The 12,022-nt window shown below is 33.8% G+C and overlaps 1 protein-coding gene across 5 annotated transcripts in view; it reads left to right on the top strand.

Annotated features, from left to right (window-relative positions):
* The window catches only part of ASCC3 (activating signal cointegrator 1 complex subunit 3), a 249,939-nt gene that overhangs the window by 205,235 nt on the left and 32,682 nt on the right, over positions 1-12,022 (top strand). For all 5 annotated transcript variants that reach the window (XM_085574922.1, XM_085574920.1, XM_021533823.4 and 2 more), the window contains exons 35-36: positions 4,494-4,605; positions 4,876-5,010. In XM_085574922.1, coding sequence (XP_085431048.1) covers positions 4,494-4,605; positions 4,876-5,010 — 247 coding nt within the window. The remainder of the gene's footprint in view (positions 1-4,493; positions 4,606-4,875; positions 5,011-12,022) is intronic.

The following is a 12,022-nucleotide window of genomic DNA, read 5'->3' as shown; positions in this document are numbered from 1 at the left end:
CACGGACTCCAGAGTCAGTCAGTAATGCCTTAACAACAGAAGTGAGCTGGTACTTAAGGTCATATCTCTCTCTGGCTATGAAGATTCATCAGTTGTGCCATATACTCTGTACCATTTCCATGGTGCTATTTGAGGATGGCAGCTGCTGAAGCTGATGAAAGTAAATATAAATGATGACTGCAGTAAGGGGACTTAAAAAAAATTACTATCTATGCTCCCCCATACTTATTAATAACAAAATTCTGCTTTCAGAACTGTAAAATCTGAAAAAGCACACTTTCTGGCTATCAAGTGTGTGCTGTGGATTTGCTGTTTTGTGCATTTGTTTCAAAAGACTTACTGACTAGCAAGTTTCTTTAATATTTTTTGGCTGACTCTTGTCACCGATTTTCATTATGTGTGTCACTATTACCACCGTATAATCTGAACATAAAAAACATGGTGCTGTAACAAATGACTCCACAGCATTGACCGTTATAGCAGGACCATTTCAAGGCTGATGAAAAATTTCCCAGAGAGATCTCAGGTCAGGTTTACATAAGCTAAACAGGAAATGATAGCTACCATTCACATTAAATCCTAAATGTTTTGTGTAACTTCATCTACATTTTATGTTCCTGCACGTCTCTCTGTCTCTCTCAGCTGATGAAATTCCACACTTCCTTAGATTAGAGAATAAGTTCATGTTTCACAGTTTGTTGTTCTTGCTAAGCTCTACAAGGTTTTGGGATTTAAAATATGTTATTTAATAGACAATAAAATGTTCCTTCAGCTTTAGATTGTTTAAATTTTACATACTTTGTAAATTTTTATGATACCTAAGGGTTTGTTACTGCTTTTTCCCTATGGACTACTAATGGAAGTTAGCCTGTCTAGCCCATGTGCTAGATGCTGTTAGGATAAAACTGCCTTTGACTTTCACACCTCTCAGGGGACGAGTAATTGTTGTGTTCAAACAGCCTGTAATTGTGATCCCGCTGGCTTTCTCAGTACGCTTCTGGCTATTAGAATCATTAAACAACTCAGCACCTGTTAACAGCATTGTAAATATTCAACCCTGCTTGTGTGCAGGTTGAGTCCAATATAGGAGAAGGCTTACAGAGCCCAGCCTCATAAATTAGAGCTTCTGACAAGTCAATTATTGTGAAACTGGGCTTCACTGTGAAATAAATGAAATGGTGTGCTGATAAAAAGGTAGGCTGTCTGTTTATAGCTAAGGGGAACTAATGACTAGATGATTCAATGCAGTGAGCATGAAACTGCATTGTTTTTATCCTTTATCTGTAATTAAATAGTTCAGCAATATTGCTTCATAGAGGAACTCACATATCATGCAGTTTTCATACTTGGAACATACCAACATGCAGAATTCAACTTGCATTTATTCCTGAGCATTGAAATCTAATGTCATGATACCTCTGTTTTCACTAATGATTTTAACAGTCTTTCAAGATGAATGGCTTTGATTTTTACTAGGGGGAAATGTGCTGAATGACCAAGAAGCTCCTGTGGGTGTGCTCAAAATTATATCTGCCTCATTACAGATAGTAGTTAAAACATACTGGTACCACTTCACTCAAGATTACAAACCATTTAAGACTTTTCTTTACATTGTTTTATTTCCACTGGGCAGTGACATTCACTCCTTTAACAACAAATTACAAAGCTGCAAATTTAAAATTCACAAAAAATTTTAAAAGATATTATAAATTCCTTTATGATGATAACTTCAGCTAACTGCAGTGAAATACTGCAAATCAGTCAAAGAACAAGAGCATAAATATGTCTGAATTGGTGTCTTAAATTACATTATCAGGAAAGAATTTCAGTGTATTGCCCCTGTTCCTTTTTTTTGTTTTATCAGTATTCATCATGAATGTTATGGTATTACAAATAAAGGTGCTGAAATTATATGATGGAAGTCTGAATACCGTGACAACAAAGTGCTTTAATTATAAACATTTCAGAAGTATTCTATTCAATTTAGAGAGAACTAATAAAGAATCATTAGTGGTTTATGGTTAATTATTAGTGGTTTTATTTCTATAAAATAGAAATTTTTTTCACCTCCTTAAACAATTTATTTAGCTAATTTGCTCAATTATTTTCAGAAGGTAAACAAGATATGACAAAGTAATTCCTGCTAATAACCAGAAAATAAATGTGATTGGTGATGTCAGGCAAATAAAATGGGCAGATAGAAATTTTGACCATTTTATACTATTGGTGTATAACTTAATTTAAAAGGACACTCATGAAATTTTGGTTGCATCAAAAACACTATTAGAATAATTTTTCAACAAATGTGTTTTCTTTGCATGAGACTTACAATATGTAGCTGACTACTACATAAAACATTGAAGTCAATACAAATATTTCTGTGTAGTTTGGTTTGGTTTTGGACAATAGGTGTGTTGTAAGTTTAAATTTCTTGTTAATCTTTATAAAAGACTGTGTTTAATTGAGATCATATCAGCGCGGACCCATATAAAATGTCACAGAGTTGAATACTCCACTGCCATGTATGTATGCTTTGTTGTTTCCTCATGTAGCTGGCTGGTATCAGAACACATTTTTTAAAACTTTTTCTTATGATAGTACTGGTTTACTCCAACTTTACCCAATTATAAGTGAACATTCAAAGCTTCAGAGAATTAATCCTATAATTTGGAATTAATAGCAAGAGGAAAATATCTGGACATTACAATACTGCTATTTAGCATTCAGGCTTTTTCGGTTATGCTACTACTGTTTAAAGAGATGTATGGTAAAAACTTTAAGAAAATAATAACACAAATCAGATTATGTAAATTAAGCAGTTATGTAAGGATGTTTGTAGCTTATAAAATTTTATTTCATCTTTTGAAATTTGTAAACAGCAGCATTACAGTAAATTATGCAGAATTTAACTCAGAGAATGGGATTCCTCTGCCCAAGTATAACATCCACAACATCCACAACTGAACTGGTTGAGAATGGGATTCATCTGCCCAAATATAACATCCACAACTGAACTGGTTGCCTAAAATTTTCTTTTTTTAATCAGTGATTGCATTTCACTTCATCCTGAAGTAGTTATTTAAATTTAATACTTCAGATGAATAGCATTTTGCAGGTGCACATTTCTTTCCTGTGACAGTGAAAAGAGTTTAAAAAAACTAACTCAGTTGCAGCAATAACTTTGTAAAATTGGCTAAAATGAATCTCAGCATGCTCTTTTGCAGTCTGTTGTTCACCTGCACAAAATAGCATTGAAAGAACCCACTCCTGACTGCAGTGGAGTCGTTTCAAGTGGGAATGCTGAGTACATCATAACAGTAGTAAATTTTAGTGAAGCAAGGTAGGTGGAACAAAGGAGCATCTTTCATCATTGCACAGTCTCAGTAGTCTATTTCTGCCACAGTATTTGACAGAATTAAACGAGCAATAACTACCTTTTTTATTCTGCTTTTTAACAATTCAGTAAATCATAGGATTTTATGTTTGTTTTAATTCTGCTTTGAAATTGCATGGTTTAATTACTCTGGTTAAATTCAAAATTTTAAAACTTTCTAAGCATGCTCAGTTTTTCTTTATTAATTGTACTTAGTTGTTACTTTCTGATCTGGTGCCTTTACTGAATATAGGGATACAAGTCCTTACTGCATTTTTATCTGGAGTAAAAGTTCTGACTGAAATCATGTTGGTTTATATGAGTAAAATCTTATAATACACCTCAAGCTCTACAGTTAAGGAATGCAAAATTCAGTCACTGTGTCTTTTTTATAGGCTAACATAAAAAGAAAATATATTTTGGCCCACTTTATAAGAATTTTTCCTTCATACAGGGAACTAAGCCTTTGTGATGATATAGTTTACCTAAACATTTTGTCTGACAGTGAGCGTGTGAAGGAATCACATTGACAAACACCCTATTCTGGTTGTTAGCATTTCTAACTTTGAGAATAAAATGTCACAGAAATATAACAACAAACACCAACATTTGGATTGGTATAAATTTACTTTTTCAGGAGATGTCACTATATGCCTAGTTTTACTTTCAGACTTGCAGGATGTAAGAACAATTGCTCTCCTAGGTGGGTGTTCTTCCTTTGTCTTGAAGTTAAAATACTTTTTGTTACTTTTGTTAGGATTGCTTGTTCACTTTGACACTTATCAGGAAATTGTACCTTTGAAAGCAGGAAAATTTTCCCACTAACAAAATAGAGTCAGCCCAGTTCTGTTTCTATCAATCTTTCTATCAATAGATGGACAAATTCATATGTTTCATATGTACATGCTTGTCTTATGTTGGTTGCTCCTACAAACCATTTAAGAATCATGGATTTCTTGTGAATCCTTATAAAGTACTGTGTTTAATTGTTTAATATGGATATTTGCTGTTTCATGTGTCTATTGTAGAACCTTGTATGTTTTCCTTGAAGACGCTGTTGTTAAAAATCTTCAGACTGTAAAAAATATTCTTGTAATGCATCTGCTCTCATTTTATCTAGTTACTATAACTTGGATGATGTGAGCCATGACACTATGAATAAGTACCTCTCAAGCCTTGTTGAGAAATCCCTGTTTGATTTGGAAGGCTCCTACTGTATTGAAGTTGGGGAGGTAAGACTAATCTGTGCCTTAGAAGATTCAATAAGATATACACTCCTAGAACCTGTGAACAGCAAGATGCATACTTGATGGGAGATGTTAGAGTTTGTATGTGGAGCTCTTTGTTAGACTTAGGTTGAAAACTCTTCTGGCTAAATTATAATGCTAAATTGTTTTTTGTGTTCTCTCTTAAAAGTAGTCTGAACATGTTTCACAGTTGTGTAGGAACACATTATACTGAACCACTTGGGAGCTCTGTGTGTTTGATTCTTCTTCTAACAGGATAATCGCAGCATTGAGCCGCTGACGTATGGCCGTATTGCCTCCTATTACTATTTGAAGCACCCAACTATTGGGATGTTCAAGGATCAGTTGAAACCTGAAAGCAATATTGAAGAATTGCTCTTAATTCTGACAGTAAGTGCTGATATTTCTTAAAAATGCATTTTTTTATTCTTAAAAACACAAAATAAACACACAAAATAAAGAAGACCCTTTCTCCCCAATCTCTAATTTAATTTTTTATTGTTTTGAGAAAAATACCTGAATCATTTTTGCTGTTTCAAGTGTTTTATCTTATCAGTACATGAAAATTACTTTATACATTTCTTTCTCTTCTTGCATCCCTTTATAATGTGCAGGATCTGTACAAATCTGATATTTGTCCTTTCTACGTTGAGTATATTACTAAAATGCCATAAGAATGACTGCTTACACTAAATCTGTAGCAGGACCATCACTTTGTTCTGGAAGATACAGCAGCTTTAAGGAGCAGGGGAAACATACAGGAAACACCTCTTTCCTAAAATGTCTGCTTTCCCTTTTCCCAGCCACCTCCCAGTCCTTGAGGTCATAACCTGCAATAGGAGCATCTCCCACGGTCAGTCTAGAGGCTGTTTAACAGAGAAGTGCAATGCAAGGCCAAGAACACCATGTATGAAGAACTGTGTTAGTTATTACATTCCCATAAAAGAATCAACATTTACTCCATTTTCCTTTTTAAGTACTTACATAATTATAACTACAGATTTTCCTTTCAGCATGGTGTAATTCTACTTGTACAAATCTATTTCAAAACAAGAAGTGCCTGAATATTATCCAGGAAATCTTATTTCTGCCCCTATATGATTATAGTCTCTGTTACATTAAATACATTATACAAGTGGCCCAAATTCAATAATATTCTGATTTCTAAGGGTTACGTTCAAAATTTGAAGTCCTCTCTTACAGTAGTTATATATTTTACTTTTGTATTAATTATTATTTTGGCATGCTGCCAGAATTTCTCTGAGGAGAAACACAGGAAGTTAAATAATGCTATTCAACAGTTAGCAACTCAACAAAACCTGATCAGCATTTTATGACACTAGGAAAACTCCTTTTCTAGTACAGAGACTTTTCTTCCTGATAATTTTAAAGCACCTGCTGCAAACATTCAGAGTGTTACAGCTCAGAAATAAAGTCCACAATAATCTTTTGTAATGGAAACTGTTAGACAGCCTAAATAAGGAAATTGCTATCACCGACCCTGCAATATCTGTTGTTCTGCTGCCAGAAAACACTGCAATTACACTAAATGAAATTCAGTGTATTCGGGTGAATTCAAAATAGTAATCATCTGCAATACCTAGATATGCTGTATGTAAAATAACTGAAATTTTGAGAAATACCCACATGTGAACAGAAGTTAACTAATACAATGTTGAGTATTCAAGAAGGAAGCTTTACTCCAACTGCTGTCTCTTCAAAATCTCCTCTCTACTGAAAATTTTATGCACCTAGACATGTCAGGATTTTTTTTTTTTTTTTTTTTTAAGAAAAATTTGGGGAAGGAAAGTTTAAGAATATTAGCAGAGATGGCATTTTGTAACTGCCTTAGCTGATGAGCGGGTATGGAAGAGGAATGATGGAAGAAGAACTTAGTGCTGCCTGTTTGAATTTGCCTGTTTGAACTGTGTGCATTCATAAATTGCAAAAGTAACTGGCAAATATTTCTATTGCAGATGAAACTTAGGACCCTAATGTTGAGTAGAGATTGTAAAATCTTGAGTTCTTTAATCTTGCTTTAATTTTTTCTAATTTTTCATTTCCTGATAATAAAGTTGTATAAATTATCCATTTACAATATCAAGAAGAATAAGACTAAAAATAAAATTGCTTAGGGGTCAAAATGCACCACATGGATCAATTTTAAAGATGAAAAGGATTTACAAGTGCTGGATGCCATTAGAGCTGACAGTTTCCACTGACTTTTTTATGTGGATGTTGATTCTCATAATTACTAGTGGAACTACTATTCTGTCTTGTTGAAGGTGCAAAATGAAAGGTTTTTTTCAATCTGATGTAGTGTTGAAAAGAAATGCCATTTCAATAGTTACTGCCAAGGATTTTTTTTCCCCCTAAACACTGCATTAATGAGTTTTATAATTACAGCAGTTGCTTCACACCTCTATTGTTAACCAATGACATTACATCTGCCTCACTCCACTGTTGCCCTCCTCCTTCTTATTGAAGCATTTAGCGGTTTTGGCAATAGGGAATTACATGGCATGGGGTAAGTAGTCTAATTAGGTATAAGTGAAAATCCTGAGGGAAAAGGATGTTTAAAAAGTAATTTGAAGAATCTCTTAATGATGCTGAAACTGAAAGCTGTAGCTATAGCACAAAAAGGCCTGTTGCTGTTACAAAAAGAATTATAATTGTGATTATTTTGCTGATCACTGTTTTAAAGTTTCAAATTTTGGACTGTGTTTTTTAAGAATAAGCATCCAAGCATTTCTCATGCACTTGCTGGATTTCATAGATGTTACATTTATTATTTGTTGGAGTTTTAACTAAGCTTGCAAACCTTTAGATATTTGCAAGTTTCTAATGTATACAAGGAAGGCAGACATGAACAATATGAAGAAAGTAAATCCTGATTTTGATTTTTCAAACAGGATATATATACCACATATATAATTAACTTGGAGAGTATCAAAAGTTTGTTTAAAACAAACAATGGAAAAACGCAAGATTTTGTTCAAGAATTCAGAAATTTAGGATTGTATTAAGGGGGTTAAATCTGAGGATTTTATTAAGGGATTTTGAGTTTCAGATTGATATTTTTGCATGCTGTATGGAAGTGTTCAAACTTCAGGGTTGATCACCAGTGAATGATCAAGGAATCTTCACCACTCACATGAAAAAGTAGTTGTGAGTCATCCAGTTTCTAGTGTTGCTGGATCTCTCAAAAAAGTCACATAATAGCAGAATTTGTTTTCATTTAGTGGAAGACCACTCGTAGTCTTTTCCAGTATCTGTTATTTTCTCTGTTTTTATTTTACGTTTTCATTTTGGTCATCTGCCAGAATTTTCCAAGATCAAATGGTGTAGGGGTTGAGTTTTTATAACGTGAACAGGATCATAGCACATGGGAACAGCCCAACAGTAATGTCGGAAATACACAGTAATGAGTGATTCAGATAGGTGGGCGAAAATCCCCTTGTGGTTTCCCTGCTCCTCTCAGTAAATCTGTACCTGAGATGTTTGAACTGTCTTGGGTTTGCAGTTAGCAGGTGGAACTTCACATTCAGTTATTTTTGTCACTGGCTTGTGCTAGGGGACTGATATTTCTTTTCTGAGAGAAAATGTTTGATGTTTTTCCACAGAGCTTTCTTTAAACTTTTCCCAACCATGCTCAGGCAGTAGTAATCCAAATGCGCTTAATCACTGTTGAGTTATGGTGCTTCTTGCATTAAGCATTATTGATGAGAAAGTGTTCATGAATTATTACTGACAGGCTGGATTTCCCTGAGGTGCCTAAAGACTGTTTCCTTTGATTCTGATAGTTAGGTGCAGAGATTAAAAAAGAAGTCTAAGCAAAAAACAATGATAGATACTTTAAGGTAATTCTTGTCTTTTTCTCCACAAATGTTTTTTAAATCAAATAGCAGTTTGTTGTACCTTGAGGAAAGAAAGTCTGTCTTTCTGATTGATCAGGGCTGTGACACCTAGATCCACTAGTTTCATGATTTTTGGTGATCTTTAACTTATCTTGTTATATGGTTAATATTTAAAGAACAAAAAATTTGTCATACCAGACAGTGGAGAACAGAATTCCCATCTTTCGTCCCTTATTTTATCTCCATGTTGTCCCTGATTTTTTTTTTTAATTCTGCCTACAAAAGAGAACTGGTTGGCTTTTATGTGCCTACTGCTGTCTTTCATGTAAACTGTTAATAAGAGAGAGGGTTTTTTTCTTAGAAAATGGAGCTTAGAGGGAGAATATGGTATTTTTGTTATAGTGGGGCAGCCCTGTCTGTTTTTCTGTGCTACAAACATGGACATAGAAGTTTGATCTCCACATGCCTCTTCCCTTTATTTCGTTCTGAAAATAGATATGGTGACACTGGCTTGTATTAGAGTAAGTAATTTGGAACTTAGCAGAAAATCTGTCATTGTTGGAGTCACAGACTTGGAAGGTTTAAGGAGGAAGTTCATTAAACAGGCAGTCTATTCAAGATACATAGATAGCAAATGAGTAGAGTTATTAATGCCTTATCTGTCTTTCATTAGCTGGTAGGTATTTGTACTGTGAGAACCTAGATAACTCAATTAACCTGTAGCTTTTTTTCCCTCTTCATTATTGTTGGCAATTTCTATTCCAGCCAGGGAAATATGCAATTCTTTGTGAGTATTTACATTCTCAATCTAAAATAATTTTATTTTTGTATGGGGATTCTGTTGCTGATTTGGTCTCCCGTGAAGGGGCCACAAAGGTATTTGACTCAGTGATAAAACATCTTTTCAACAGGTCTCCAGTTAAACACTAGGGAAAGAAGAATTAATACCTTACAAAAATACTGGCAAAAAAGAAGCTAATGTGATCTGTTTTGTTTAGTATTTTCCCTGAAAGCCATAGCAGAAACATTGCTTTTAGGAATTTTTAAGATATTATATAAAACAAGATATTATATAAAACAAGATCTCTGTTCTTTAGTCATTTCAGAAAAATATCAGATCACTCTTCGTAAGTCAGTCAGTGTGTACAGTTAGTGTAAAATTACATTTGCTTTTAATTTCAAAGAAAGTAAAGGTGCTACCATGATTTTATTCCAGGCATAAAAGCACAGAAAAACTATATTCATTAAGTTATTCTTTTTGAATATGGCATTTCAGTGTCAATAATTGATTTTATAATGTAAAATTTATGCCTGATGGAAAGCAATTTATTACATACTAGCCTTTAAAGAACTTCCATGTCTGATTTCACATCTATAGTACACTAACAATTTGAGCATCAGTGCTGTGGCCTCAGCCATTATTCATATTTCAGTAATAAAAGAAATATTTTTATCTATTTTTAACAGAATAAAACTGTTTCCTCTTACAATTAAATCTTTTCTTTACAATAAATCTGTACTAAGGACTGTTCAATGCATAAAGTTCACCCTAAACAAAGACATTTCCTGAATAATTGACTTAATTTTTGTACAGTTTGTATTCTCTGGATTTTAACATGTTAAAACATATGTGCTTCATTTCCTATTTGAATCATCTAGATGGTAACACAGTGTGTTTAATAGTTTAAAATTGAAAACTATGTTGGGATAAAATAAAATTCTACCGTGTATTTTAATAAGATCCAAATTTCATAATCTATACCCAGTATATTCAAAAATATCTTGCACTTAACAGAAAAAGTACTTATATGGATACTCATACACATAATTAGTCTTGATTTTTCTCTGGTCCCAGTAGATGGAGCAGTTTTTAATGTTGCTGTAGTACCTGAATTTAGTAATTTTTTTCTAACATCATGACACAACTGTTTCCTGGTCTTCTTTTTCCAAATGACTGTTTGAGCTTTAGTTTGAAGGCATAATATGCTGGTTGCCTTTCCAGGAAAGCACAGTCCATTAGTAAATCAAGGTAACAATGCCCATCAGTGACAGCTAACTCAGCATGGCATGTCTTCCATTTTTATGGCATCAATAAGAAAGAATTACAGTCAAAACCAGAAAATACAAATCCTTTCCATCTCCAAAATACATTAGTTTCTAATCTCCAAATTATAGATCTCCTTTTTTCCTCATTCAATCTTCTTATTTAATTTCTGTTATTATATGCCTGTTGGGGAAAAAAAAAAAAAAAAAACACCTAATTGAAGCAATACTCATGAAAGCTAAATTTAAACTTATTTTAAAGTTGCAGCTAAATGTTTCTGAAAAATATTTGCCATGACAAAAGCCATAAAAGGAGGACTGTTATCTTGAATATAATATAGGGAATTTTTTTCAGGTTTTTTGTTTTATTTGCTGTGATTACAGTGCAGCAGCCAAGGGAAAAACTTTTGAAAGTGTATATAGCTGTGGTAGTAGAAAGGAGTAGCCTCAGGCTATATCCCCATTTCAAACATCTGCTTAAGTAACCGTTTCTGTCAGAAAAATGAGGAAATAAATTCCTTTATCAGGATGCAGTTATAGCAGCAAAACACTCATGTATACAAATGGAAAGTATTTTGAGAGCCAGGTAGACAGAAGTACTCTCCTGGTCTGGTGAAGGTGAACATTGGCTGCCATCTGTGGCAAATCAATGTTTGCCTATGGCAGAAGCAAGCTCGGTGATAGCAAGCTTGGTTTAGCTGACTGCTCAAAGCTGCAAGCAGTTCAGCCATGGACCACTTACTTGTTTGTCTCTTTTTTGTCCCTGTTTTGTCTCTGTTTTTGTCTCACAAATAGGTTTTACTTACTGCGTGACAGAATTGTAGCCACCGTCATGCAAGGTTTCAAATTATGCATAGTTGTATGCATGCAAAGTGTTCATACAGGAAATGGAATGGCTTTTTTCAGCAGTCATGTCACATGGTTGTATATTTTCAAATATACAATATATTTGTATATCTTATATACATACATTATAACACAATACATACATAATAACACAAACATTGAAATAATGTTTGTGTTTGTTGTAACAGAACTGAAGTTCTTAATAGCATCTTTAGTATGGTAAAGCTGAATGTTTTATAATCTGTAAGGCTGCTTTGATTAATGGCTGTGTGTTCTCATGTCCCAAATGCTCCAGTGGGAAGTCTTACCAGCTCAGTTTGTATTTAGCAAGTCAGTTAAGTTCTATCTGCTTTATTCCTCCCATTTTGTAATTGAAGCAGGATAAGCAAATTCAGGCCTTCTGCACTCTGCAGTTCTTTTGTCAAAATTGGCTTCTAGATAATGCCTCTACCTTTGATAGATTTATACAATTGTACTACAAGTTGTAAGAGTTAACAATCATATTGATGAATTTCTTTTCGTAGAATACCGTTCACTTAGTGGCACCAACTGGGACATACAAACTGCTGTTTAAAGGCACAAAAATATTTTCTCTGTCAGCATAGAAGATATTGCTTGTAAAACTCTTTAAGAAAGAGGATGACATTGTAGCGTGT

Source organism: Lonchura striata, chromosome 3, assembly GCF_050655825.1.
Source record: "Lonchura striata isolate lonStrDom1 chromosome 3, ASM5065582v1, whole genome shotgun sequence".
NCBI classification, from domain to species: domain Eukaryota; kingdom Metazoa; phylum Chordata; class Aves; order Passeriformes; family Estrildidae; genus Lonchura; species Lonchura striata.
The sequence above is the reverse complement of the archived record's forward strand: the minus strand, read 5'-3'. Positions and strand labels throughout refer to the sequence as shown.